The sequence below is a fragment of the Fringilla coelebs genome, assembly GCF_963513975.1.
Source record: "Fringilla coelebs genome assembly, chromosome: 21".
NCBI lineage: Eukaryota > Metazoa > Chordata > Aves > Passeriformes > Fringillidae > Fringilla > Fringilla coelebs.
The window spans coordinates 1,309,037-1,337,014 of NC_140047.1; the positions used below are offsets into that span (position 1 = coordinate 1,309,037).

The 27,978-nt window shown below is 57.2% G+C and overlaps 4 protein-coding genes across 7 annotated transcripts; 2 read left to right on the top strand and 2 right to left on the bottom strand.

Moving 5' to 3' along the window:
• Positions 1-7,415: 7,415 nt before the first annotated feature.
• On the top strand, positions 7,416-18,388 carry ENTPD2 (ectonucleoside triphosphate diphosphohydrolase 2; the record flags this gene model as incomplete). The annotated part of the gene is made up of 9 exons (XM_084219645.1): positions 7,416-7,526; positions 13,184-13,301; positions 13,785-13,935; positions 14,565-14,724; positions 14,817-15,044; positions 15,364-15,630; positions 15,820-15,939; positions 16,217-16,351; positions 17,355-18,388. 9 exons carry the CDS (start codon positions 7,416-7,418, stop codon positions 17,553-17,555), a joined length of 1,491 nt encoding a protein of 496 aa, XP_084075771.1. The 3' UTR covers positions 17,556-18,388.
• A 1,600-nt stretch (positions 18,389-19,988) lies between these two features.
• Positions 19,989-21,706, bottom strand: TMEM141 (transmembrane protein 141). 3 transcript variants are annotated; one of them, XM_084219442.1, is made up of 5 exons: positions 21,616-21,706; positions 21,446-21,512; positions 21,251-21,334; positions 20,943-21,074; positions 19,990-20,317 (listed from the first exon to the last, which is right to left on the bottom strand). In XM_084219442.1, exons 1-5 carry the CDS (start codon positions 21,667-21,669, stop codon positions 20,238-20,240), a joined length of 417 nt encoding a protein of 138 aa, XP_084075568.1. In that variant the 5' UTR covers positions 21,670-21,706; the 3' UTR covers positions 19,990-20,237. The 3 variants fall into 3 exon arrangements, with proteins under 3 accessions (XP_084075569.1, XP_084075567.1, XP_084075568.1); XM_084219443.1 differs by lacking the exon at positions 21,446-21,512 and having other exon boundaries at positions 19,989-20,317; positions 20,943-21,094; positions 21,616-21,705; XM_084219441.1 differs by lacking the exon at positions 21,446-21,512 and having other exon boundaries at positions 19,989-20,317; positions 20,943-21,094; positions 21,251-21,445; positions 21,616-21,702.
• Positions 21,707-21,727: 21 nt separating this feature from the next.
• PAXX (PAXX non-homologous end joining factor) lies at positions 21,728-24,105 on the top strand. 2 transcript variants are annotated; one of them, XM_084219444.1, is made up of 7 exons: positions 21,728-21,821; positions 21,903-21,963; positions 22,095-22,129; positions 22,257-22,447; positions 22,985-23,053; positions 23,515-23,608; positions 23,723-24,105. In XM_084219444.1, exons 1-7 carry the CDS (start codon positions 21,736-21,738, stop codon positions 23,760-23,762), a joined length of 576 nt encoding a protein of 191 aa, XP_084075570.1. In that variant the 5' UTR covers positions 21,728-21,735; the 3' UTR covers positions 23,763-24,105. The 2 variants fall into 2 exon arrangements, with proteins under 2 accessions (XP_084075570.1, XP_084075571.1); XM_084219445.1 differs by lacking the exon at positions 23,515-23,608.
• Positions 24,106-24,964: 859 nt separating this feature from the next.
• Positions 24,965-27,706, bottom strand: CLIC3 (chloride intracellular channel 3; the record flags this gene model as incomplete). Its single annotated transcript, XM_084219650.1, has 6 exons — positions 24,965-25,126; positions 25,455-25,630; positions 25,929-26,035; positions 26,172-26,297; positions 26,643-26,752; positions 27,596-27,706. 6 exons carry the CDS (start codon positions 27,704-27,706, stop codon positions 24,965-24,967), a joined length of 792 nt encoding a protein of 263 aa, XP_084075776.1.
• Between the last annotated feature and the right edge of the window lie 272 nt (positions 27,707-27,978).

A 27,978-nucleotide genomic window follows, 5' to 3' on the forward strand; every position in this document is an offset into this window, starting at 1 on the left:
GGTGGGGCCCAACGGGGACAGCCTGGGTGTCTCAGCCTCCCCCAGGGAGTTCATTCTTGCTCTGGGTCTCCACTGGGCTGTGGTGATGGCCATGGGCTGCTTCAGTGAGTCTGTTGCTGTGAAAGCCAGGCAAGGTCTCAGTCTCTGCGTGGCCCAGCTGTTCACCATGGCCATCGCCTGGTGTGCTGTAGCAGGCACAGGGCCTGCAAGGCCTCCCCAGCAGTCAGCTGCCTAAGACGGGAAATGCCTAGTCATGATGACTGGACCTAAGAAACCTCTCTTCTGCCCTCAGACCCTTGATATCTCTGTAAAACTATAGGTCACTTTTGCCTCGACCCTTACTATTGGACTGTTTCCCAAAACTCCTATGCCCTATATAAACCCCTATTTCTGCCCAGTTTGGCAGAAGGACTGTCACTGGGACCCTTCACAGAAGATTCCAATAAAGACATCTCTGTGGAATCTCATACAGCACTTCTCCTCTCTCCCTGCGTCTGCCAAAGGCACTTAGCAAGCAAAGAGCTGAAATCACTAAAGAGCTGAGAATCACCAAAGAGCTGATCTCTTAAAATCACTTAAGAGCTGAGCTTGCTAAGATTGCTGGTGGCTAGGAGCTTGCCTGAGGGGCCCGGACAGGTTGCGCTTAACTGGACTTTGCTGTCTGGGACACCCATGGCAGCAGGGTCGGGGGGACCCAGAAAACTCCAGAGCCACATTAAGTGCTTGTGGGGGTGAGCTGAGATTGTTCAAAACATGGTTTCTCACTTGGAATTGGAGCCTGTAGGTAGTGTTTGCCAGTTTAAGAAAAGTGACAAGCAGTTCCCAGCTTTATTCCAAGCAGAAGGTAATTTTCCCCTCCATCCTGCCAGCTCTGTCCCCACCCCACCAACATCCCCTCCCTCACACTGCGGATGGGGATCAGCCCCCTGCCACAAGGCTGCCCAGGAGGATCCGCGTGTGCTGGTCCCTTCCTCCATGTCACACCCTCGCTCGTGTTCAGCCAACCTGTCCCACCAGGCTTAGGGACAGGCGAGCCTGCAGTGGCTCCATGGAGCCAACAGGATGTGACCATGACCCTGGGCCTCCATGTGCCAAAGACACCTCTGCTCTGGGGCCACAGTGTAGGGGACAGATGTTCTGTTGGCAGGTGTCCTGTCCTGTGCCAGCATCCCCAGGCTCATGCCACAAGCCTGGGGAGACAGCTCGTCAGTTGTCATGACAGGGCTGTGGGAACATAGCTGTCAGCCTGAGGGGCTGCCCTGTGCCTCAATACTTCCTGACCCTCTGTCCTGGCAGGAGGGAGCTTGGGGCAAAACAACCAGGAGAAACCAATGGGGCTTTTCTGGAAAAGCTACTTACTTCCTGGCTGGTTCAGTGCCAGGACAACAGGGATCTCTGCCCATGGACCAACAATGTCCTGGAAAACAGGAGACAAAAAAGGGTTTAGAAAGTGAGGCAAGAATAGAGGTTTGTACTTGGGTTTGATTTTCCTTCCAGGCAAAGATCCTTGCCAGGAGAAGGATTATAGCCTTGGATACACCAAGATCCTTCCAGACCTTCAATGTCTCTAAGGGGACAAGATCTGGGCTTGGAGCCGAGGCTGGAATACATCAGTGGGCTCCCACTCACAGGGTGCAGAGGCTCAGCAGGAGCTGCACTCAGTCAGGAGCACACTCCTGACTGAGGGAGGTTGTTGCATTCCTTTATTTTTTAACTCTGCCAGTGTAAACACCGATTGGATTTGCAACTTCACTGACCACAGACTAAAAAACACCCCAAAATGCCTCACATGTGTGTGCTGCAGCCTTACTCAGTGCTGGGACTGGTGTGGGCATCCCCAGAAATTCCTGACAGATCCTTGCTTCCATTCCAGTCTTGTCTGACTCCAACTTTGTGCAGGTGGAGATGTGGATAAAGGCACCCTGAGCAAAGGCATCTTTCTGGGTCCAGGTTCACACATCTCTGCTGGAATGCGGGATAGACCCAACAGCAGGACAGGCAGCTGGGAGGTATCCTGATACCCCACACAGTGTTATGATTCCTTCATGCAAGGCAACAAGATACTGGGGCGTCAGCCCCAGCAGCTGGGGAAGCCTGGATGTCCAAGGCCTTTGGTTGGTGCAGGACTCACCTTGCCTGGAGGTCCCTGAGGAAGAGGCCCCTCTGGGTTTGCACAGTGGTCTGCATTGGCCTGCACTCGCTGAAAAATACACCTGATGACTCAGCTGAGTCCCAGGTACATCAGTCCAGGTCCTGACTGGAGCCACAGGGTCCTGGGGGCTGGGAGAAGGTTCCCATTCCTTTCTCCGGCTGTGCCTCCAGAGCAGCTCCCAGGCAGAGCTGAGATTGGGAATGGGAGTGGGATAGGGATCTGGACTGAGAACAGGGCTGGGGGATTTCTCCCATGGACCACAGCCTGTGGATGGGTGAGCAGCCTCAGCCCAGCCTGAGACCAAAGGAACAAGTACCTGCCCTTATTCCTTGGTCTGTGATTCAGAGGCAGATGGGGGCTGTGCTCCTTCTGAGAGCACCTTTGCAGCCTCATGCTGTCTCAAATGTCCTTCTGGCAGCTACAGGCTTTCCTCCAGCCAGCCCATCTCTGTCCTTGATGGTTCTTGGTCTGAGTGCCTGTCCTAGGGTGACTTTATGATGCTTGTATCATCTGTTCTGTTAATGCTGGATATCATATTCTCCACCTTCAAGACTGGTTCTGAGAGCAAAGGTGGGGAGAAGAAGAAGCACAGAGTTTGTTATCAGAGGCTGCACTCTCCTTAAAAAGCAATATTCTGCGCTGCACTGTGTTGTCGGGGCACTGATGGAGCAGAACAGAGCGCTCCTTTGCTTTTTAGTTGGTTTAGCTGGCTGAGGCAGAGTTTTCCCTGGACTGTTTTTTTTCTTTCCCTTTTCTTGGAACTGTTTGAACCTGCTCCGGACTGGGACCTGGGCAGCACCAAGAGCTTGCGCTTTGTGGCCTATGGGGACCTACACTGGGCAGCAGCCTTTCCCAGTGCCGGAGGGATTGATAACAGAGCGAGCACCCACAGGAGAGACTTTCTGATTTGTCGTCTCTTCAAAGCGGCCAATGAGTTTTGTCATCTGGTATTGTTCATTTTTTTGTGCTGGGGAGTGCTCTGCCTGTTAAATAAACAGGTTCTTTCCACTTCTCTCCGAGAAAACTTTTCCCAAACCGGTTGGGGGGAGGGGCCATGTGGGTTTGTTTTCCGGGGGCCCCCTCTTGGAGGTTTTCTCCCAAATTTGCCCTAAACCAGGACAGTGCCTCTGTAGAGGAACCCCACTGGCTTCCAGTGCTCCCTCAGGAGCAAGTCAGGACCCCCAGGGCTTCTGCCAGGGCTCAGACCAATGTTGTACTGGAGCAGCTCTGGAGTATGTTGTGGGATTGTTTGTGCATTGCTCAGGGCTGGCCTGCACTGGACCAATCCCAAAACTGTTGAATGTTTCTGGATTGAATGGCCCCCTGCACTTGCTGCTGGCTGAGGAGCTCGCAGATGGGAGCAGAGAACCCTGTCCCTAACCCCTCCCTTTGGACCACAGCCTGTTACAGTGTCTACAGGCTCATTGTGTTCTTCCTGTTATTCCCCAACCACATATGAAGCTGCAGGGCCTCCCACCAGAGCTCCCAGATGTGTTCATGTTTTACAAAGCCATTGAATAGCCCTGAGTTCCTCAACCAGCAAACTCCACCTCTCAGAGCCACCAGCGAGTTACTTCTACTGCTCCAGTGTCTCCTTTGATCCCTCATTCAACCCTGCAACCCTCACCCAGGTGGCCCCACCTCCGAGCCTTTTGTTGGAAGAGATAGATTAGAAAACCTCTCTTTTGTCTGGGGAAGTGGAAGTCCCCTGCACTTCGTGGTGACTAATGCACTCTCCACCTCCTCTTTGTACTCACATTCTGCTCTGCCCCCAGGGATTGTCCCCCCCCTCCGTGCCCGCTCCATGGTGGGGACGGGCTTTTCTGCCCAGCTGGGAGGGGTGGCAGTATGCCCTGTCTTTCCTGGGAGTCTGTGCCTCTCCTTGAAGGAAGGCCATGTCTCCCTGAGTCACTGAGCTGAAGCCCATGTCCACACCAGCTGCAGGGGATGTAGAAATACAGACAAGAGCCTTCAGGTGCCTCAGGCATGCTGGTGACCAGCATTCTGATCCAGCTTTACCTGAGATTAAGCTGTCTAAGTTTATGCAGGTACGGGGTGATCCAAAGACACCAGCACAGCAGGGAGTTTGGGCTCCTGAGATCTCTCCTGTGAGATCAGGCAGGTTAACCTGGTCCCTTGCTGCTGTGGCCCCATCACGGTGGTGACACAGACTGTAATAATAATGAAAAATTGGCATTAAAATGTGGGGATCTTATTGCTGCCCCAGAGCAAACCCTGCTCCTGCACCTGGTGGATTGTCTGGTTATTTCAGGTTTCAATGCCATTTTCATATCTGGTTATGCTGAGGGGATCTGTCCCTCCCACTATCAAAGCAGTTCCTTAAAAATTCACAGCGTGCCCTCTGTCCCTGGGAATGGTCAAGGCAGGATGAATGTATGGAAAGCAGAGCTGTGGACATCAACAGAGGTGACAGAGGTAAGACACTGGCAGGCAGACAGATGGCAAGCAGGGTGGCAGGCAGACAGGAGACAGCGTGACAGGTAGAAAGGCTGCAGAGTGGTAGTGTGGCAGGGCAACCCAGCTGTGCTGGGCTGGCTCCCCACACAGCTGCTTGTTCATTGAACCTGTTCATTTGGGCAGATTGTATGCTTCGCAACCCAAGCCCTGCAGAGGTGACATCTGTTCTTGCCTTTCTTTGATGGTGCCCAAAATCCACATCTCTGTTTCCTCAGACAAACAAGGCTGCTCTCACTTCCTGCCATTGGAGCAAGTTGCCTGATTCATCTTCCATGGCAAAGCCTTCCCTGCCCCTCGCTCGCTTTTTCACACTGAACTTTCTTGTGCCTGGAGCTCGGACACTGTCCACCTGGGGCAGCCACCTCAATGCAGACACCTGCTCCTCCCCAGGGACATGGATGGGTTCCCTGTCAGTGGCTGGGGCTGCCCACACACCATGGGCAGAGGCATTGCCACCTTCGGTGCCCTGCTCTCCAGCCTATGGTGCCTTGACAGGGCTAGATGGGAAAGGAAAACTGACATGAGCCCCTCCCACCCTCCTTATCGGGGCAGCAGCTGGCAGTGCCTGACCCTGGCTGGGCTGACCTCAGACAGCCGTGTTGCCGTGCTCCCTGCCTGAACATACTATCACAGGATATTTGGGTATTTCTCTGGCTATACATGTGTTTGTCTGGCTGACATTCCCCTGGGAATAGGAGTATTTCCACCCCAGCATGTCCAACCTTTTGGTGCCTTCCTGTTTGCACTGGAGGTTGAGTATCCTGGGACACCAGTGATTGTCCAGGGCTTGGCACAGGCTCCCTCAGACCTGAGACCTCAGCTCCTACCCCCTTGGGGCTGGAAAGAAGGTGGCAAAAGGGACCCCATGAAGAGGAGGAGCAACCCACCCTGGGGAGGGAAGGGATGTCAGCCCCTCTTTCAAAGCCACCCATGGACAGCCTAGGACTAGGATGACCAAGTCTGTGCAAGACCAAGAAATGGAGGACACTCACATCTCCCAGGGATGGGTCCCACCACAACAAGAACCACCTGACAGATAGGAACTTGCTCCAAAGTCCCCAAAACCAAAAGAAGGATGAGGTGCAAGGGGACCATCCCTACTCCCGCAGGGCTCCTCCAACCTTGTTTCTGTTCCCCACCATTCAGAAAGGAGATTGTTTTGTTCCTTTTTAGTCTTTGAAGACCTCATTGCCTGTCCATCTAAAGGTGAAGCAGGAGGTTTGAGAGAGGGATTAAGTGCATTCCAAAAAAGATCTCTCTATGATAATCCCTGTTGCAGTCGCACTGTACAGGATGGCACATGACTGCCTCAGAAGGTGAGATGGGCAGCATGAAGAGTCAATAATAGGGAGGTATTTTTCCCATAGAAACTTGCGAAGAGTCAACCTGGGAAGGCAGAAAGGCAGCGGAAATAATGCTGTGCTGAGCCTCAGGGACAGGACTGTGGTTTCCTGTGCCATAATCAGCAGCAAAAGCAAATAATTTTTTCATATAAATTAATATATTAATGTATGGAATAGATTAACATGGATTTTCCAGAGTTAAGTGCTTAATGAATTGAAGTGAGGAGGTAAACCCCTGCAAACAGACTCACAGCAGTCCTGCAGAGAAGCCCTGCTCCACAGTGACGGGCACTGCCAGGGTGAAGGTGAGGACAGCACTGGAGCTCATCCTTTGTGGGACCTCCAGCTGCAGAACCTGTGCAGTAGAGTGGTGCATCAGGGCTGGAGGCTCCTGCACCACAAGCCCTGGGCAAAGGCTTAGCCCCATGAGCACCTCTGCCCCCCAATACCACACTGATGGGCAGGGTGCTCTGCAGAAGGTGCAATGCTGCAATGTGTGCTGTGCATAGGTCAGCTGTGAGCGGCAGGAAAGCTCCTTGCTTCAAGAAAGTATTGAGGACTGAGGCAGGTGTGAGGAGTCTCAGCTCACACCCTCAGTGTAAGGTTGTGATCCGCAGCCTGCAACCCAGCTGCTCTAGGAGCTATGACCTCCAGCCTTCTATCCTTGTTTATTATTTGTTCACTGTTGTATCCCACTGTGTAAGCAAGCTGCAAATGTCCTTCTCAGAGGAAGGAACCAAACCTCCTTTGGCTCACTGCTCCCTATGCAAATGCATCACATTATTCACTTGTGACCATATTGAAAACAGCCTCAATATACATCTGGGCTCCTCAGGGCTGTCACGAAGTTCTTGTGATGATTAAAAGCAGGAACACAACCACAGCTGTTAATCATTGTAGATGAGAGGTTCTTGGAGCATTTCTGCATCTCAGGATGTTCCCACATCCCACTGAACCCATCTAAGGGCTAAGCCCTTGGGAGGGGGCAGGATGGGGTTGAGCCTGGGGTCAAGGACCATGCCCGGAGGGGTAGATGGGGCTGATCCCATGGACACGGGCTGTGCCCAGGGAGGAGGGACAGGATTGGGCTGAGCCCTCTCGATAACGGTGATGCTCGAGGGGCAAAGCTGATTCTGGGGCCGGGGCGGTACCTGAGGGGCCGGGCTGGGGCTGATCCTGGGCAAAAGAACCGTGCCTGGGGGAGGCAGATCGGTCTGGTCCCGGGGCGGAGGAGGCAGGAAAATCTGAGTGCGGGTCCGGGGCAGCCTCAGGACTCGCAGCCCGGGCCGCCCCGCACAGTGCCACGGAGCCCGGTGTCCCGCCCGGGTGGGCCGGGGCGGCGGTGACTCAGCCGGGAGAGGCGGGCGAGGAGGAGGCGGAGGAGGAGGAGCGGCAGGAGCCGCCGCCGCTGCTGCCGAGCCGCTCACCTGCCCGGCTCCGCCATGGCCCGCCGCCTGGCCGCCCTGCTCCTGCTCCTGGCCCTCGGCTGCCTACTGGGCATCCTCCTCCTCCTCCTCGGCTCTGGGGACACACGGGGCCCGCCGGGCTTCAAGGTGAGCGGGGCGGCGCGGGGGGACTGGGCGCGGAGTGGCGGCGGGCACCGGGAGGTCCTGGGCTGCCGGGGCTGGGGGAGCCGCCGTGGGCACGGTCTGCGGCATTCTCGGTGTGCGGGAATACTGGTGGGGGAGAGACGCCGGCATCAGAGGATCCCCAGCGTCACGGGAGGCGCCAGGGCTGAGGGGTCCCTCATCTGCGGGAAGGGTCGCAGGGAGCAGCCCCCGCCGGGTGCGCCGGGACGGAGCTGCCCCAGTAGCGAGACCCGTTGGTGGCATCTCTGCTGCGGCACCCGCCGGCTGCGGGGCCCTCGGCCGTCCATCCGTTGTGCCTTCGGACGTGCGCTTTGGGAGGGGAATCTGCTGGACACACTGAAAGATAGCCGCTCCCCAGATCAGAGCAGCCGAGTCAGCATCTGCTGCTGCTCTGCCTGGGCCAGGGCTGCCTTGAGCACCCCAGCATCCCCCCGGGCTCCACTGCATTGCCTGAGCCAGTGCTGCTGGGTGACAAATGCCCTTTTCTTTGAATACAAGCTGCTTGTTTTTTTCTTTTTTTGTCGTAAATTTGGATGATGAAAGAGGTTCCCGAACAATTTCTTGTTGGCCAAGTACTCCCTTTGTAGGACAAGTCTTTTGTTTTAAAATAGTCCCAGGCTCTTGTCCTGAAAAATATTTAATCCAAAACCCCCTTTTTCTCATCCCAAGCAGTTTACTTGGAAACTTTCTGAGCCAGTCTGCATGCCAGATGTGCTGCTGCCTTCTCTCTGGGTTTGTCAGATGTAATGAAGACAAGTAGGCTTAGCCAAGATGACCCTTTTTGCTCTTAGTATAACTACCAATTTTTAACTCCCTCTCTGTGACACCTTTCTTGTCCACCTGTTACCACATGCTGGGGCATCTTGGGCAATGCCCTGAGCTGGTTTCAAAGTGGATTTTATCTTTTGGAACATGGAGGAATTAGATCGGTACCAAGACCCCATATGTAGCACTTGAATCAGCCTAGAAAGCCTTTCTTCTTCCTGGTTCCAAGATGGACCTTTGGTTTTAAACCAAATTAATTCCCAGAAACCTTTTTCCTTGTGCTTTTTTTGATGCTTTTTCTCCCTCTGAGTGCTAGCACCTTCTAGTCTGCAGGCACTGCTGCGGTTTGGGGCCAAGCATCCCTGAACACCTACCTGGGTCCTGGGTCCTGACCCTGCTCTGGACAAGGCTTGGCCCAGGGACTCAGTGCAACGAGGCCCAGCATGGTGTGTGCTTTGGTGTCCAGCAGTTCCCATGAGGCTAGCACCAGGAAGGTACTGAGGACTTGCTTTCACACAAAGCCCAGTGCTGTTTTGAGAATGCAGAACTTTGTGTTATTTTAACTCAGCCCAAAAGATGCCCACATGGTTTAGAGGTTGGTCCTACCATGGGAGACCCTGGGCACATCTTCTGATGGCCTGGACAAGATGTGGTCCTTGCTGACTCAGTCCACGTTAGCTGCTGGATAGTGCTGTTCACTGCTGAGCTACAGCTCCACATTTTCCCTTTCCAGCTCCTTTGCATGGAATATAGCCCTAAAACCACCTTGGATTAGTTATCTTGCTGCTGAGGGACTGATCCTTCCCTAATGGGTCTGCAGTGGAGGTCACGGCCTGACTGCCCCAAGCTGCTGCCTGCTCTTGACAGCCCTTTTCTTTCTTCTTTTGGCAAATGTATCCCTGTCAATTTCTATGTCCTGTGGCTGCTGTGGCTGCTGCAGCAGGAAGGAAACCTGTCACAACTCACTGCAAACCTGAGTGCTGCATGATCTCACCACCCTTCAGAAAGGCAGAATGGTGGGAGGCCGGGATGAGCCCCTCATGCGACATGGGACAGCCTGGAGGGCCTGTGGGATGGAGTCCTGGCATGACCATGGAGCACAGTGCCAGGCAGCAGCACATGGGGCATTCTCAATGTCCCCATCTGCCTCCTCCCCCAGGCAGAGCCATACACTGGTCAGGAGCCCCAAGCACTACTCATGGCCTTTGGGAACATGACTGTCTTCTGTGCCCCCTCTGCAGGGGCTTCAGGACTGAGCAGCCCTGAGTGATGTTGGATTAGGGCAGAGCCCCTGGGACCATGGGTGACTTAGGAGGCAGCAGAGATAGGGCTGGCATTGGAAAACTGTCCCAGTGTGGGGCCACAATGGCGGCCCCTCTGTGTCCCCCCTGCCTGCAGCATCACCAGGGTCTGGTCAGAGGGTTCTGTTAGAAAAATCCCTGTGCCACCAGGAGATGCTGGTGTTGGGGACTGTCCCACATGCATGAGGCCCTGCCAAAGCCCTGGGTGCCAGTAGGCAAACATGCCAAGGCAGATGAGAGGGCTGATGGGAGCCAGGTGCTGGTGTGGGAGTGCGCCAGGGCATCCCTGGATCTCCCCAGCCCTCATTTGCAGTGTACTTGTTAGCAGGCACAGGGCAGCTCAGCTGGCAGAGCTGAGGGCAGCACTTACACTGCAAATCACTATCAGGGTGGGCTTTTATCCTCCTTCCTGGGGCTTCCCACCTGTAGGGCCCCTGGAGCCCACCTGCCCATGTCCATGGCTCAGCCATGACTCAGACCCACACAGCAGCGCATTCTGCTCTGGGGAATGTGGTGGCTCCGATGCCCAAGCCCAGGTTCTAGGCAGGGACAGAAGCTAAGACAGGGACAGGATCTGGGGCCAGGGGCTGGCACCATTGCACACCACTGTAGGTGATGCTATTAATGATTTCTGTGTGAATGCTGGAGGCATGAGGTGCCCTTGGGACTGGAGGAGATGACATTTCTTCATCACTGGGAACATACTAGGCTGCCCATGTCTGCCTCGGTGCCTTTGTGCACTATGCACACGATTCTCACCCCTGCTTACCACTCCCAGGCAAGGATGTCTTCTCCACAGGGACAAGCTGGGGTGCCAAATCCCGTGCCCTTAGGAGGGGCTGGCATGAGGCTGCAGTGACTCCTCTCCTGCTGGGGTGGCTGTGGGGTGAGCTGTGGCAGCAGTTGGCCAGGCACTCTCTGCAAAGGCAGCACCATCGTGTTGCAGCACCTTACCTCAGCCAGGGCAAGCGCTGCTGCTGCCACCGCCAAGGCTGGGGGACCCACGGGATGCCCCTCACCCACCACTCCACACCTGGTGGCAATGGGCTGGGGGTCTAAGAGGAGATACCCCCACCCTGACCCACAGGTGTTGGCAGCAAAGGGCACTAGGATGTGCCTACATGTGCAGCCAGTTCTGCATCCTGCCCCAGCTGTCACCCCAACATGTCACCTCTGCACGGGGCTTGCTCTGGGTGTAGGCTCTGTGCTGCCACTCATTGCCTGCACTTCCCTGGGCACGCAATGTGGTATGTGTGTCCACACACACCTATGCACACACCCCTCCTAAATGCATGTGTGCACAGACATGTGAACATATGTGCCTGCACACCTCACCTGTGCACACCCATGTGTAAGCACCCCCACATATCTGCATCCACAGCTGAAGTTGCACACACCTTTGTATGCCCATGCACACACACACAAACATGCACACTCCTGCAGCATGTAGACCACATGCACGTGGATATGAGTGCACATGTGCACATACATTTGTGCACCTCTTTACATGTGCAACTCCACCCCAGGTATGTACCCCCATGAATACCATCCTGGTACCAGCTCTCCATGGGGTGGGAAGTGGGGGACAGACAAGTCAGCCCTGCTGAATGCAGAAAGAAACCCTGGGAACCAGCCTTCCCCCTGTCACGGGTGGTGGGTGTCCTCCTGCTCACCCTAGAGCCAGCCATGTGGCCATGTCCCTTCCTGCCATGGGCTGAGTCTGGCATCCCCAGCATCCCCCTCACAGGCTAACCCCCCTCCTGGTGGGTGGCATCAGGTATCCCTGGCACTGCAGGTCATCCTTATTGTTTCATACTACAGCATGTCTCAGCCCTTGCCACCATGTAGATATGCCTGTCTCCAGCCTTGTCCCTCTCTGTGGACTTCAGCCCCTCCATGGCATCTCCAGGCTGGAGACTATTCCTAGGGTCCTGGCTGTGCTCAGCCCCAAGTTTGGGGATGACCTACCGATGCTTTCCTGATGGGGACAGCCTTGTCACCCTGCTCCTGCTAGTGTCACTCCAAGTGATGTTTGGGGTAATGCAGTGCCTTGTGAGCAAACCGGAGACATCTGCATGGTGACTACAGAGGGCGTGGGCACATGTGCCACTGAGGTGGACAGAGGGGGTCCCCTAGGGCTGGACCCTCCTCAGACTCTCCTGGTTGGTGACTGCTCACTGGGGACACAGGGGTGACGGGATCCCAGGGAGACAAGGCAAGGCAGAGGTTGCTCTGGCAAGAACGGGCTGGGGTGCCACGTGCTGGGCAAAGAGAGCGTTGAGAGCCCTCTAAGTCTGCCTGGAGCACTCACCCCAGCACCCAGTCCAGGAGGCTGAGGAGAGGTGTTGGGGGGAGTTGTCAGCCTCTTTCCTCCTCTCTGCAGTGTTTGTCAGGAGCTGAAGCTACTCCACTGCTCCAGCCTGGCCACAGAGGGAGATTCTCTGCTAGCTTGTAGCTTATGGCCCAGGGCATGAGCAAATCACTGGGCAAGTCTGGGAGGGTCACCCATGTGAGATGGTCCTCTTAGGGAGCAGGAGGTACCACTGGTGCAGGGCCATGGGTTCATGGTGTAATTGAGGCTACCTATAAGTGGGGACCTCGGGTGTCCTTGACACTTCTGTTGCCTGAGCTGGTGAAAACCAGATGATAGGGACAGGGGTAGCATGGGGCACCCATGGCAGGCAGGGCTGGGTGGCTTCCGGGCAGGGAGAGCAACTGCCTACTCCAGCCCTTGGCTGTATTGAGTCTGGGTAGGGCAGGAGCAGACAGAGACTCATAGGAGGTTTAAGCCCTAGATGGCTTCACCCCCAAGATGCTCAGTTGGGGTGATTCTGTGTCCTGCCTTGCTTTCCCCCCCATACTCACAGCCCTGAGGGGCCACAGTGGGGGCCAGCATGGGCAACCCCGAGACCATGGGCAGCAGCGGTCAGGCAGAGGGCTACACCCAGGGGTGCTGCAAGCAGCATGTATGGTGTCCCCTCCCTGGGAGCTGGGTAACCTTGTTTGGCAGGAGGAGCAGGGTTATTTATAGCCAGAGAATAGCCAAGCCATACAAGGGCAGGAGGGACGAGGGGCCTGGCTGCCCTTCTTTGGCTAAGAGCATCCCAAGGAGCCATTTCAGGTGTCTCTCCCTACCACCAGTCCCAGGGACCAGCCAGCATGGCTCAGCAGGCAGCCAGGAGTGATGGTAACCTGCTGCAGGGGAAGATCCCCTTGAGCTGCACTCAGAGGGGCCCCCTTACCCAAAAAGCTAGAGTCCCTGCGCTGTTCCAAACAGCATTCTAGAATGACCAGTATCCCACTCCCAGTCACATGCCAGGCAGTGCCCTCTTTAGGCAGGTGTGGGCCCAGCAGTGCCAGGCTGGGCTGAGCAAAGCCTGCCTCTCTGCCAGATGATACTCCAGAGCTGCTGGGCACTGACAGGATAGGAGTGTGGACTGAGGGTTGGAGTGTGGACGGGTTGTGCACTGAACCTCAGTGCCTTCCTTTGGTAAGCGCCGGAGCACCCAGGGGACCTTCAGCCTCCAGGCCTGACCCACTGCCTTCCCCCTGCAGTACGGCATCGTGCTGGACGCTGGGTCCTCCCACACCGCCATGTTCATCTACAAGTGGCCTGCAGACAAGGAGAATGACACCGGGGTGGTCAGCGAGCACAGCATGTGTGATGTGGAGGGTAAGGGCTTGCCCTGGTCCAGGGCTGGTGGCGGTGTCTGTTGCATCCCTGTGGCAGGGCAGCATGGTGTGAGCGCCCCTGCCATGCCCAGCTGCCTCCTTCACCAGTTTAGGGACACGTTCTAAAGTGTTCAGCTCTATTCCTCAAATGTCTCCCAACGCTCCCCAAGGCTTGCAGCTGTGCATGCTTCGGTTTATCTTTTCCTGGCAGGTACTGAACCATCAGGGAACAATCCAGCTCCCTGCCTAGCCCAGTGAGAAGACAGGGTCAGTTTTTCACTCTCCATTTATCAACCTTTCCCAGACTGTCAGCCAGCAGAGGATGCAGTGTGGGCAGAGAGATGTGGATGGACCCTGGATGGCTCCATGCCCGCAGAAAACTGCCTTTTGGACAGCCTGGAAGGGGCAAAGCTGCTCACCAGGCATTTTCCCACTGAACATCATCCCCTCCCCAGCAGGGAGCAATGCTTTTTCCTCTTCACAGGTCCTGGCATCTCCAGCTACAGCTCAAACCCTCTGGCGGCTGGGACAAGCCTGGAGCACTGCCTGAACCAGGCCCTGAGAGATGTGCCCAAGGAGAAGCATGTGGGCACCCCGCTTTACCTGGGCGCCACAGCTGGCATGCGTCTGCTCAAGTGAGTGCTCAGGAGGGCCCTGTTGTGCCACTCTGTCATGCCAGCTTGCCACAAACAGCAGGGGTGGAGGTGGTGAAGGATGGCTAAAGTGTTGCCCTTTTGCTGGGCAAAGCTCTTGACCACCCACCTGCCCAGTGCTGTGTCCCCTGCAGAAGTGGTCCTGCCTTTCAGAGCAGGATATACTCTGCAGGGCACAGCCAGCACAGTGCTAGTGGGGGCTGGTGGAGGAGCCAGCACTAGGATAACCCACCCAGACTTTCTGGATGCTAGGAGGAAAATCCAAAATCCCTTGCACCCACTGTGAGCCTGATGGGACACAGTGAGCATAATCACCCCTCAAAAAGCACACGGGGGAGGAGTTGTGCCCCCCTCACTCAGCCCAGGCAGGATGGATTCCATTGTCCCAGCAGGGAGGAGCACACTTCATTCCTGCTACCTGCCTCCTCCAGCAGAGACAAGGAGAATTAGCTAGTGGTTTTTGCGACATGCCTATGAGTACCCAGGCAAAGGCTCACCTCTCTCCTGGGCCCTGTTATGGCAGTGCTGGCCCTCAAGGGCCGTTGGAACAGGAAGAGCTCTGCAGCACTGTGGCACAGGTCTGTCACTCTGCCCTCTCACTTGGCCCACAGCATTGCAGACCCACAGGTGTCGGACGCTGTCCTCAGAGCTGTAGCAGCCACACTGAAGACATACCCCTTTGATTTCCGGGGAGCAAAGATCCTGTCAGGGGAAGAGGAAGGGGTCTTCGGCTGGGTCACTGCAAACTATCTCCTGGAGAACTTCATCAAGGTGAGCAGAGGACAGTGACATCCAGTGGCGTGGCTGTGGTGGCTGCGCAGCTCCTCATATGCTTATGCCTGCTCTTGTCCTCCTTGGCTCAGCGTGGATGGCTCGGAGAATGGATCCAGCCTCAGAAGAAGACCCTGGGGGCCATGGACTTTGGAGGTGCTTCCACACAGATCACCTTTGAAACCAGGGACACGATTGAAAACCCCAGAAATGAGGTGATGCTGAAGCTGTACGGCCAGGCATACAAAGTGTACACGCACAGCTTCCTCTGCTATGGGAGGGACCAGGTCCTCAAGAGGCTGCTCTCCAAGTTCCTCCAGGTACAGTGTGTGCTTGATGTGGATGCTGGCTGGCATGACCCTACAGCTGCCCCCTCACCTCGGTGTTTACACTGTCCCCTCAGCCCTGGACCAGCTGCACACCTTTACCAGCCAACTTGGGTTTTGCCCTCAACTCTTTCCTGTGTTCCCAGGGCTTTCTCCCACAATCTCTATTAGATGGTGCAGCTCTTGGCTAAAGCCAAGACACCCCAAGCCATTTTGAGACACTTTTGTCAACTGCTCTGTGTCTGGCTGCTCAAGCTCTGGGGAAGCCGTGCTATGCACAGCTCATGCACCCCATGTGTCTCTCCTCTGGCAGGCTGAGAGCTACCAAGAAACTGTCTCCCATCCCTGCTGGCCTATGGGCTACAACAAGAGTCTGTTGCTGAGCAGTATCTATGACAGCCCCTGCACAGAGAAGGAGAGGCCAAGCCTTGCCCTCAACACCACTGTTACCTTCGTCGGCACTGGGAATGGGAACCTCTGCACTCTGTATGTCAGCAAGCTCTTCGACTTCACCAACTGCTCCTTCTCTCACTGCTCCTTTGATGGTGTTTTCCAGCCGAAGGTTTCAGGAAACTTCATTGTAAGTCCCATAAGAGGAGGGTGGTGACTTGGCTGCTGGCTGGGCAGCTCCGCAGCATCATGTGGCAGCAATTCAGACCCTCAGCTCTGCAACAGCAGTTATTGGTGCCCACCACATTGGCCAGAGTGTCTGCTCATGATGAGAGCTTACTCTGAGCCTGTCTCACAGCTGCTCCTTTCCCTCCATCAGGCCTTCTCTGCCTTCTTCTACACAGTGGATTTCATACAGACCGTGATGGGAAGACCTGTGCACCTGCCCAGCGACCTGAAGGATGCTGCAGAGACCATCTGTACCACCAGCTGGAGTGAGGTGGGCTCCTTGGGCATCACGGGAAGGAGAGGGCTGCTTCATGTGGGGCATCACCCAGGCTTTGAGAGAAGCCCTTGGAGGTCACAGGGTTTCCTGGCACAAGTGGAATAGGGGGAAGGCAATTGATGGCTCCTGCACAGGACTGGGAGAGGGCTCAGGTGGGTAGGGGTAGCCTTGGCCTCACAGATGTAACCACCCTGAGCTTCAGGCCACAGACACAAGCCTGGCCATTGCTGGCTTGACCTCTTTTCTCTTTCCCTCTGTGCAATCCACCCAGCTGCTCCTGAAGGCCCCAAAGCTGGAGAAGAGGCTGCCAGATTACTGCGCTGTCAGCACATTTGTGTATTTGCTCACCACCAAAGGCTACAGCTTCAACAACCACTCCTTCCCCAACATTGCCTTCCAGAAGAAGGTGGGTAGCACCAAAATACATCCCCATCCCATGGGATCTCTTTGGAGTTAGGCCAAAGAACCCTGCAGGAGAGATGATCCCACATGGAAAAAGAGCGAAGCAGAATCAAGAAAGATCTCAATGAACAGGGGCAGGATGAAACTCTCAGTTTTTGGAGGGCTCTCCTAGGGGATGGAAACAAATGAGCTGAGCTGGCTGTTGGGGTCATCATGGGATCAGGTCCTTCAGCCCTTCCTTGGCCCTCAAGACACGAGCCATCCCAAACAATGCTTTGCTGAGTCTTTTTGGGAAGTTACCTCAGGGCAGGAGGTACTTTTGTCTGCACACGCAATGGGATGTGCAAGGAGATCAGGACTGGCCTGAGCATATAAGGTTTTACTCCCAGGGGATGAGCCCAGTTCAGCACAAGATGGCCACTGCTCTGTCCCCTGGCTGGCTGGACCTGTGGGGAAGCAGAGGCTCAAGGGGGCTGTGGCTTCCCCCACACTCTTCTCCCTTGGGCTGACACTTAAGCTGTCCCAGAAAGGTCTGGAGCACAAGTCTTATGAGGAGCAGCTGAGAGAGCTGGGGGAACTCAGCCTGGAGGAAAGGAAGCACAAAGGGGGACCTTCTCACTCTCTATAACACCCTGACAAGGAGGTTGTAGGCAGGCGGGGGTTGGTCTCTTCTCGCAGGTAACATGTCACAGGACAAGGAAATGGCCTCAAATTGTGTCAGGGGAAGTTTCAGTTATATTTTAGGAAATATTACTTCATGGAAAGTGTGGTCAGGCATTGGAACAGGCTGCCCACGGATGGGGTAGTTACCATCCCTGGAGGGATTCAGAATATGTGCAGATGTGGCACTTGGGGGACATGGCTTAGTGGTGGCCTTGGCAGTGCTGGTGTTACTGGTTGGACTCCATGATCTTAGTTGTCTTTTCCATCTTCAGTGATTCCACAGTCTCCTGAGGCCCATACAGCTGGGCTGGCTGGATGGTGACCATGCCATGCTGTTTCCACAGGCAGGAGAAACCTCCATTGGCTGGGCCCTGGGCTACATGCTGAACCTCACCAACATGATCCCGGCAGAGAACCCCTCCTCCCACAAAAGCATGCTGTACAATTACTGGGTCATCCTCATCCTGCTCTTCGTGGTCACCACCCTGACATCCCTGGTGACTGCCATCTGCCTGCTCCGGCACAGCAAGTCCAGCATAATCTGATGGCAGGGACAGGGTGGGCCATATCTGCAGGACCAGCACCATCCTACCTGCTGGAGGCTCCATGCTCCATGTGGCAAGTGCTCAGTGTCCTCCTCCAAAACCCGACACCATCCCAGAAGAATAGCTGTGTCCTTTTGCCTTCCCTTAGCCCTTGAGCTGCGGGAAAGGAAGGACAGAAGAGGACCACTGGCCCTGTGGGAGAAGGGCTTAAATGTTTCCCTGCACTACTCAGGGATGGACCCCAGAGCAGGCTTGGAAATGGGACATTCAGAGCTAGGGCATCTTTCTGTCACCAGAACTGAGCTGAACTGAGCCAATGAGCCCAAGCAACAACAGGATTAATTTTCATGTGTATGTGTATGAATGGGGAATATTACTTATACTAGTCCTTATAGCCAACCTAGCTAGTCTATCCCTGGAGCATCAGCCCTGCCTCCTTGGGGAGCTCTGGGCATCACCTGAAGCTCACATTGTCTTTCTCTCTGATGTAAAAACCCCAGTGACCTTCCTGAAGGTAAGGTCTTTTCCTTGGCCATTGGCCTCAGCTTTGGGTAAAGACTTAGCAACAACCAAATGTGGGAAGATGGCAGCTTCCAGGTCCCACTTCAACAACCAGACATGATGCCTTCACTACCCCCATGGTTCCTATGCCAGACTTGTTTTTGTCACATCCAGAGACCCCTGCACACCCCAGTTCCTGCAGCTCTGTCGTGCATGGCCATGCTGGCACAGAGCCAACAGGCTCCCACACTGTGGGGCTTTGCTCTGCACTGGGATGTGAGCCTGGCATCACCCCACACCAGGCAGCTAGGAGGATGCACCTTCATTTTCAATTGAGTAAGAACAGGGATGTACAAACATGAAGAAGGTTTGGTTTTGCTTGATTTTTTTTAATAATCTGAAATAAACCTTTGTAACCACTACTATGGCTCAGTGGCTTGATATCAGCAACAGGCAGTTCAGCCTGGCTTTCCCATGAGGGCAGAACCCCTCAGCCACATCCACAGGTCAGGCTCTGACCAAAGGTTTCAGCCCTTGCAGCCTGTCCAGTGCTGAGACACCGTCACAGCTCTGTGCCCTCTACCAGCCTGGAGATGACCTCAAATAGACCAACGTGGGCTGGAAATCTCACACCAGACCCAGGCCCACCTGGAGGTGGAGGAGCTCCAGTCAGCCACAGTCACCAAACTCGTGCTTCCCCAGCGCTGGAGGTACAGTCACCCCAAAGCCAGGAGCAGGCATCTCAAGCTGTCCCTCACTGCCACAGCCCCCAGCAAAACAACCTGCCAGCAGCCTCCACTGCCAGGGCCCAGCTCTGGTGCTTAAGGGCAGCAGCAAAGCAGCTCACATTTGCTGCTGCAGTCACTGGCAGCTCAGACACCAGGACACACATCACAGTGCTCAGCAGTTGCATGGGACTGGTTCAAGCTCTCCAATCCTCTGGGAAGCCTCCCCCTGCCCTGCACGTTCCATGAACATTAGAGAGGAGTGGCTGCAGGGAGCTGCAGTTTCTCACTGCCCTCTTTGCTCCTGCTGGCAGCACCAACTCTGCTCCGTGGCTTTGCTTGCTCCCCAACACCCTTCCCTGTTCCAGCTGAACTCCTGGAATACCATGCTTGACTTAACGCACCTGTTCCCTGCAGCACTTTGCTTTCAGCTCTTCCACTGGCTGCTCCCCATCTCTCTGCACAGGGCAAACCTGATTCCAGTTCAGAGAATGCTGTGAGCCTCCAAGCCCAGCTTCCTCCCCAAGCTCATCTCCTCAGCACAGGGACTCCCTCCTGTGGTGATGTTCAGGGCCTGCCTGTGTATCTCACCCAGTTCCTGAGGCTGAAACACTGCTCTAAGAACCTGGGCAGCTCCCAGAATTCAGGCTGGGTTTCCTCTTCTAAGAAATTCAGCTGGAGCTGAATCAGTGCTGGACGTCCACCAAAAGCAGACAATTGACCTAGTCAAGACTTGGAATCTGACATGGAAAAACCCCACATGCCCCACTGTGTGCATGGGATTTGAGACAGTACCATTACCTTGCCAAGTAGTTATGGATCTGGATGGGCAACCTGGGACTAGCCAGTGACAGGTGAGCACTGCAGAGAGGGGCCCTGGGCACATGGTCAGCGCTGTTGCAGGGGAAGGGGACACCCCAGAGGCCACCCGGCTGTGGGACTCAGCTCAGGCCTGTTCAGGTAGATATGAAAAGCCTTGCTGCTGTGGTGGAAGGGACATGGGGACTGGCTGGGCTCAGGAAACATAGGTGACACAGCAACAGCTCTACCCTCACAACTTAGCCCAGACCTGTCTGCACCTGCAGTCTCAGAGCAATCCAAGTACTGACTGTGACTGCCATCACCACAGAGGGACCAGAGCTCTCTGCTCCAACATTCACTGCAGAGGTTGCCTCAGGCTGACATTCACCACCTGCCCTGCCCTTCACCTCATCCACAACAAGTGCATTCGGCTCTCAACTTTTATTGTACCCCCAGTGCAATGTGCAGAGGCCATGGGGCAGGCGGCAATCCCTGTGGTGCCCCCACCACGCTCTCTCTGGCAGGATCAAGTCCTCTGAGCTTTCCAGGAGTGTCACCAAGCCCACCACCCTCACGGGCAGCCTGGGCAGCATCAGGTTGGGCAGACAGGAAGGAGTGAAGCGGGACACAGGCACAGCAGGCTATGTTCTGCTGGCTACTCCACCACATCACCGTACCTGTTCCTCCTCACCAGTGTTGCAGCGCCGTCCCTGTCTTCTGCACTAGGGAGATTTTCTGCAACAAGAAAGTACAAGTTCCCTGGACCTCCAACTACCCCGGTGGGTTTGCCAAGTGTGGGCAAAGAACCGCAGAGCCTTGGTGAAGCACGTAAAGCCTCTTCAAGTTGGCCTAGCTTTGGGAGCTCAAGGTATGTATGGGAGAAAGCAGCGAGCAGCAACGAGAATTGTCCAGCAGCAGCTGTCTTGATGCCCCTCTAATTCCGCCCACCCTACTGGGCAGCAAATCCCTCCACACTTCAGTTGCTCTCTCTATCCCTTACCTTCTCCTTCCTCATCCAGCAAATAAGCCTTTTGTGCTGGCTTTTGTGAATACCCAAAGCAGGCAGGGCAGAAGGCAGCAGCAAGTGCACCCAGCCCACATCACCAGCCCTGCTCAGGAACCCACTGTGCCAGGTGCACAGAGGGATAGGGGAGGCATGAAATTAGGTAAGGAGCTCCACCCACCATGGGTGCTCCTGCTCCCACTCCTTGGCTGCAGGGTGCCAGTGTGGGACTTATAATGAGATTTTTGGCAATAACACGGCCACCAGCTAAATTACAAGACAGCAAAGTAATTATTGCAGCAGGGAAGAAGCAGGCACAACAAGCTTAGGCAAAGCAGTAGGAAGATATGACTGTACCTGTGGGTTGAGACACCCCACCAGTCACGGCGAGCTCTTGTGGGGACTTGCCTGTCTCCAGATAAATCCAGAAGTTGGAGCATTTCTGCGTCTCAGCTCTGGTTACCACGTAGCTTCCGAGGGACCCTGTAGCTGGGGTGGCCGAGGTGCTCCTGGGAGTGCCAGCAACACCACAGTGGAGACAGCACCTGCTGCCCCGAACCCTCCTGAGCCCAGGGGACCGAGGCACAAGGAGGTGGCTGGAGCCAGAGTCGAGCCCCCATAACAGTGGCAAACACCCCTCTGTACCGCTCGGGCTGGGCACTTACCCGCAGCCAACAGCAGGCTCCACTGCAGGCTGTACGGCAGCTTCTGCCGCGCCATCTTCTGCACCGCGAAGGCGGCCCCGCTGCCTGCCGAGACCGAGGCCGGGGTTACCGGACACGGCCGGGACGTCCCCGCTGCCCCCGGGGAGCGGCCAAGGACAGCCCGGCAGATGCCGGGGTGGCTGGACCGGCCCGTACCTGCCAAGAAGGTGCCGATGCCCTTCATGAAGGCGTGAGACTGGCAAGCCGCGTACTGCTGCAGCGCCTGCGGGGAGGCGTCAGCGCGAGGGCCGGAGACCCACCCGGCCCCCTCAGTCCCGGCCCTCCCGCACCCCCAGGCCCCCCAGCCCGTCCCCCGCGGGGCGCACCGGGTGCTTGGCGGCCACATCGTCCTCCACCCGCCGCACGCCCAGGTTCACCATGGCGAGGCTGCCGGGCCCGGCCGGGAGCAGGACCCGCCCCTGCCGCCCGCCCCTTCCGCCACTGCCATGGCGGAACCGGCGGGGCCTTTTCATGTGCTCCGAACCGGGACAGGCCGGTTCCTCTGCTACTGCGGACCCGATGGCGCCGTCTAGTGAGAGCGGGGCGAGAGACGGAGCAGGTGGGGGGCGGGCGGGGGTCGAGCAGCCCCGGCCTAAGCTGCTTCCTCCCGCAGTGTGACCGACGCGATGGAGGTCTGGGCTGGGCAGCTCGGTGGCTGCCCGGCGCTCGGCGTTGTATGTACCGGGGAAGACGGGGGGAGGTGGGAGAGCCCGGGGCTGAGACCGGCGTGCCGGCGGGGCAGGGATGGATCTGGACCCAGGCTAGGCCGTGTTGGACGCGCTCTCCTCTTCCTTTCCCTCTGCAGCGGTGCCCGCCGGAGGAGCACGGCGCGACGCTCAGGTGGGTGCCGCCGCCCTGGGACTTCCTTCGCTACGGGCACCCTCTCGCCCCGGCCTCCCCCGACCCTAGGCCCCGCCTCGCCCGCGGCCCCCCTCTCTCCTGCGTCCCTTACCCCCGCTCTCCGCAGGGCCGCTCTGGGTCAAGGGGCCGCCGCGCTGAGCCTGGGCCCGGGTTCGGCCACGCTGCGGCTGCCGGAGGAGCCACAGTGCCCGGCGGTGGCCCTCGCCCGGCTGCCTGCCGCCGAGGCGCGCAGCCAGCTGCAGGCGCTGGTCTTCGGCATGGCCGGCTTCATCGAGAGCCTGGAGAGGCGCCTGGAAGGTCCGTGGTGGGTTTAGAAGAGGGGAGGGCTAGCAGCTCCTGCCACCTTCATGGGATCGTCACCCCCACCTAAAGTGCCCTAGGTGCCCCAGTTCAGCCGCAGCAGGAGAGGGCTTCACCCCAGGTGGTCTTTTCTCACCTGTCCCAATAGACCAGCAGAAGAGCTGCTGCCCGTTGCTTCCCTGTTCGGGCTGGCCTGTTCTCAGAGCTGGCCAGGGTCTGCACCAGACCTCCACAGACAGAAGAGACCCTGCTTGGGCCAGGAGGACACAGTCGTATGGCTGTGTGTGGAAACACAGCCCTTGTCCTCATGGCCAGCACCACACTAGCATCCTGAATGTCAGAGTCACCTTACAGATATCTTTGTCTGAGGCACCTGGAAAGATTTTGGAGCAGCAGCAGTCTGGATGGAAGTGCTGAGAGGAGAATGGGGCTCAGTTTGGCTGTGGAGGGAGCTCACTGGGGAGGCTTGAAGTGCTGCATGCGGAATTGGGGGGACATTGTCACAAGCTTCAGCTCTGGCTCCTGTCTCAGTAGCAGTGGAGACAGCATCTTCCTGCAGCCCTGAGAAGAACGCTGCCCAGAACCAGCAGCTCTTTCTGCCAGGTAGGCACTGCCAGGGGCACCTGCCCTGCTCCTGCAATCTTTTGTCTTCTCCCTCCTGGAGGCTGCTGGTTCTGTATCCATGTGCTCTCCAGGACACTCTGAGTGCCCTCAGCTGTGGCTGCTGGCAGCCACCTGTTGTCCTGGTGCTCTTCCAGGCAGAGCAGGGGCAGGGCTTAGTGTGGTGGCTCTCAGGGTGTCTGGGATGCTCAGGTCAAAGGCTGGGCATTGCCAGCCTCAGAAGGAAGGCAGGCGTTCCTGTACTTCCAGACTGGAGGCTGTGGTAGATCCATGGCTCCTTTTGGGAGAGGAGGCCAAGTCTGGCCCTTTCTTGCCCTCTGTGCCTGCTGGTCCTGCCAGGCTGGACTCCTGGAGTCTCCCCCTGGCCGTGGAGGGACTGGCAGGGCTGCCAGAGCTCCTGGGTAACCTGTAATCTGTGTCCTGCCTGTTCCTGACCGAGGCAGACCCCAGCCCCAGGAAGAGTAAGGCTTCTGGCTCGGCTTTGCCAGGCAAAAGGAAGGTACCGGGGGAGTCTCTCATTAACCCTGGTTTCAAAAGGTCAGTGCTGGGGCTGGATGCTGCTCACTGGGCACCCTGTGGGCTCTGCTCGGAAGTTATGTCGCAGCAGGGCTTGGGGCTCATGACTCTGATGTTTCCTCCATCTCCTTCCAGCAAGAAGGCGCCATCTGGAGTGAATTTCGAGGACTCCTGATGGGTGCTGTCCTGCGCCCTGATGACAGCCCTATGGACCCCTATGTCTGAGCGAGGAGGTGTCCCTGTTGTTCCAGACCTGCTGAGCTCCTCAACCCAGGGAGATAATAGAGGCAGCAGTACCTGGCAGCCACCCCTCAGCTCTCCCCTTTGGGAGAAACAGGTGGAGCAGAGGGGACACCAGCATGGTGGGTTTTTCCCCTACAGCTCTTCCCTGCTGTCAGGGACCAGCTCCTGACCTTACTTACCATGAACTGGTGGAGTTTGGATGGAGCTTTGATACCATGGAATGGAAAGATCACCTGTGCTTTGCTTCTTGCCAGTAAAGGTGTTTTTAGCCAGCTGCTCTCTTTGGGTGCGACTGTCCATTCTGCCTCTCCCTTTCTCAGGAAGCCTTGGGCCTGTTTCAGCTGAACCCAGATGTCCGGGCCTCAGAGAAGTTCCCTTCCCTGCCAGCTTTTTGCAAGTGGGCTGACAGATGTGTGGTTAGAACCTGGCCAACCCCTCTGGAGAGCTGGGAGAGTGGGCTCTGCCTTGGTGGGCACAGGGAGAGGATGAGGATGGCAGTACAAAGCCTTGTGAGGGAGTCACTCCAGACTCACACTGGTCTTACTTGCAAAGCTTTTATTGATTTCCAGGAACTCTGAAGCTTAGCTTGGGCTTTTCCGGCTTCACAGACCCCCAAGTCTGTTGAGAGCTTCCTAATAGTGAGTTTTGGGGGAAACTGACCTGTGCCCTTTGCCTGTGCTATCCCCCTCCAGCTCTGTTCGTAGGTCTCTATGGCTGTGCCAGGTCCTCTTACCTGGTGCAGGTGTGAGGGCACCCTGTGGTGCCTGCTGCGCAGGTGGGTGGCACACTGTGTCTCCCTGTGCAAGAGGCTGCAGGGCAGCTTGTTGTCCCCAACTCTGCCCCTGCCCTCAGCTGGGCACAGCTATGGTACTGATGGTGCCCGTGGCTGTGCCCCTTTGCCCTCATCCTGATGCTCAAGGGGCCACAGAGCTTGTCCTGGTTGTGAGGAAGGGTGGGTAGCACAAGAGGGGCTGAGTGCGCTGCAGATTGCTGCCAGCACCTGTGTGCCAGCGGAGGAAATTTGGGTGCAAGTGGCAGAGGTCTCCTGAGCCCCTGCAGGCAGGGGCAGGGTGGGCACTGACCTCCTGCCTGAGCCCAGCCTTGGCCCTGCACCCACCAGGGCATGTGCCCGGCTCACTGCGGTGCCCGGACCACGGAACGATAGGCCTCTATAATCTCCTGGCTATTGGGGCAGGTGTATTTGAACTCCTTGGTTTCACTGGCACTGTTGAGGTACCGCCACACGCCCCGCAGGTCCTTGGGGATCCCAAAGCGGCGATAGTGCTGGCATACAACCTGTGGGTACAAGTGGGGGAGACTTGCCTGACACTGTGCTAAGGAGGGCTCTACCACCAGGGCAGGTGCCAGTTGGGTGGCAGGGAGTCAGGGACATTCATGGCACTGCACAGTGGAGGGCTGGCACTCGTGATGCAGAGAGGAGTGGGATCTGTGGGAGGGCATGGTGCTGGGCAGGGCTCCTAGGGAGAGGGATGGTGGGGGGCACAGAACTGAGAGAGCAACTGGGAGAGGAGCAGGGACTTGCTGTAGGTACCAAGAAGAAAGTGAGGGCATAGGGATGCCAGGGAAAGGAGAAGGGCATGGTGCTGGGATGCCCATGGCTTACCTGAACAATGTTGAGCTTTGGCAGCAGGTTGCAGTCAGCCAGTGTGAGGTGGTCTCCATCAAGGAAATGGCGCTGGGAGACCCGGAGGTGGGGGTCCTGGGCCAGCTCGTGCTCCAGAGGGGCACTCAGGTACTCATTCAGCTTCAGCAAGGCCCGCAGCAGGCTCCGCTGCAGCGCTGCAGGGAGGGTGGCTGGGTCACAGTACAGCCCTGCTCTGCTGTGGCCTCCTGCCAGCCCAGCCCAGGTGTCCAGGCAGCACCTGTCAGCCTCTTCCCACCTGGCTCAGGCTGGCACCTGCCTCTGCCCTCCCACAGAGACCTGGCATAGCCACACTGGCCCGCATAGAGAGGGCAGTGCCTGGACAGACCTGACTGGACTGGGTGGGGGGACTGGGAAAGCTCAGTGTGACCCGGCTAAGCTTTGGGGTGTGGCACCTGAGAGGTTGCATGGGGTGCTCCCCCACCCGCTCCTCACCCTCGTCCTGGGCAGGTACCGGGTTCTTGATGAAGGCAGAGAATTTGTGGAAAATGTCATTCCCAGCCACTCTTGACTCCGGGTACTGTGGGACCAGACTGGGACACCTGCGGGGATATGGGCACAGCTGCGGCAGGTACCAGAGGCTGACAGGCTCATGTGCTGTCAGCCCCCTCATCCCTCAGCTTGTCCTGCCCTTCTCTAGGGCCCCTTCCTCCTCTCAAGGCAGCACCAGCCACTGACATGGGGGGGCCCAGCTGGTCCTCCAGGAACTCCTCAATGGTGATGGTGTCGGTCTTGGGCTCGCCGTTGTAGAGGAGGACGGGCAGCTGGGCACCTGGAGCGAAGTCCTTCAGCACATCCAGCGCCCTGTGGGAGATGATAAACCACCGATGCCTGGCACGTCCATGGTTCTGCAGGGCACTGTGTGTGTGTTCATACTGTGCACACATCCCAAGCAAAGGGAGTTCTGGTGGGCTGGTGCACAAGGTGGTGCCCTCAGGCCCCTCCTGCCTCAGTGTGTGGCCAAGGAAATACCTGCTAACCTCCCCCAAGCACCAATGGTCACCTGGCGAGGTACAAAAAGCTCCATGCATCCCATAGTGCCCCACCCTTCACATCCCCTCCCAAAGTGTTGGGGATCTACCAACCCCCCACCCTGCACATGATCCTGGCCCCAGGGCTGGCACCTCTTGGGAGGGGGCCACCACTCACCTCTTCACGTCCACAGTGGTGAGGGTGAAGGGCACCCCTTTGAGCAGCAGCACCATGAAGAGCCGCTGGCAGAAGGGGCAGTGCCCTACGCTCTCCCCATCCTCGCTTGCCTGTGGGCACAGAAGGAGAGCTCAGCTGCCCTTTCACCCTGGCATGGTCTCAGTGGGGTCTGCCCCAGAGGGTACAGGGTGAAGATGATAGGGCACATGCCCCAGCCCAGCCTGTGCTGCTGTCCATGGCACCTGCTATGCCTGGCAAGGCACCAGCTCCTGGCCCCTGCCTGCTCGCAGAGCCTCAGTGCCACACCCCAGAGCAGCCTCATGGCACAGCAAGTGCTGGCCCTGGCACCCTCTGGGGACAAGGACCTCCAGGCTGTGGCAGCCTTACAATGCCAGTGGGGCAAGGGCTTGAGAGCAGTAGTGGCAGCAGGGGTGGCAGTGGCAGGGGACAATCCAGCAGCAGAGATATGCCAGAGGAAGGTGACAGAGATACTGGTGGCCCTGTCAACCCCAGCCACAATCCCAGATGAGCTCTGTCCTGGCCTGCACAGCCAGACAGACTGCCCTGGTGGGCAGGTGGTGGCTGGGAAGGGCCTGGCAGGTGCCGGCAGATGTTGTGGTGCTGGCCTGCTGGGCCCTGCTTTAGCGGGGAGCCTGGTCCAACCTCCCCAGGTTTAGCCCCCACAGGCCCTGTGCCTGCCAGGCAGGAAGCCGCAAGCAGTGTGCCCTAGAGAAGAGCCTGAGCTGCCCGCTGCCTGTTCTGCTGCCTATCTCCACCTGCCTGCTGTCCCCTGCCTGCCCCACTCCCTGTTGTCAGCCCCACTGCCAGCCCAGTGCCTGATCTGCTGCCCACCATCTGTCCCCTTGCCTGCCCAGCCACCCCACCACAGCACTGCCAGGGTTGGTTGCCAGAGCTACCAGTGGCCTGGGGCACTGCCCGAGGACCCCCCTCACCTTGACAAAGAGCTGGATTTGGGGTTTTTCGGCCATACTGCGCGGCGGCTGCTGCTGCACTGCTGTACTCTGAGCGCCACAGCTGAAACCACGGCCCCTCCCAGCCCACATTCCTCCTCGGGGCGCACCCGCTCCCACCCACACCTGGCCCCATGGCACAGACAGGATGCCCTGCCGTGGGGCCCTGCCACCGTGGCTGCTGCCAACCCCAGGCCGGTAATGGAGGTGGTGGGTGGCATTGCCAGCTGCTGCCACTCCTGTCTGTACCCCCAACCATCTCACACTGCTTGAATGATGACAAGCACTGGGCACAGACCTGTGTTGAGCCCCAGCACTCCCTGCCCCTTCCAGGATCCTGCAGCCCCACCCTGGCCACTGCCACT

Coding starts and splice junctions, on each gene's coding strand:
- PAXX (XM_084219444.1), top strand. CDS start 21,736: ATGGCGGAACCGGCGGGGCCTTTTCATGTGCTCCGAACCGGGACAGGC. Junction 22,448..22,984: donor CCTGGAGAGGCGCCTGGAAG/GTCCGTGGTGGG, acceptor CTGTCTCAGTAG/CAGTGGAGACAGCATCTTCC. Junction 23,054..23,514: donor CCAGCAGCTCTTTCTGCCAG/GTAGGCACTGCC, acceptor TGACCGAGGCAG/ACCCCAGCCCCAGGAAGAGT.
- TMEM141 (XM_084219441.1), bottom strand. CDS start 21,635: ATGTGGCCGCCAAGCACCCG. Junction 21,446..21,615: donor ATGTGGCCGCCAAGCACCCG/GTGCGCCCCGCG, acceptor CCTTCTTGGCAG/GTACGGGCCGGTCCAGCCAC. Junction 21,095..21,250: donor GAGCCTGCTGTTGGCTGCGG/GTAAGTGCCCAG, acceptor TGGCACTCCCAG/GAGCACCTCGGCCACCCCAG.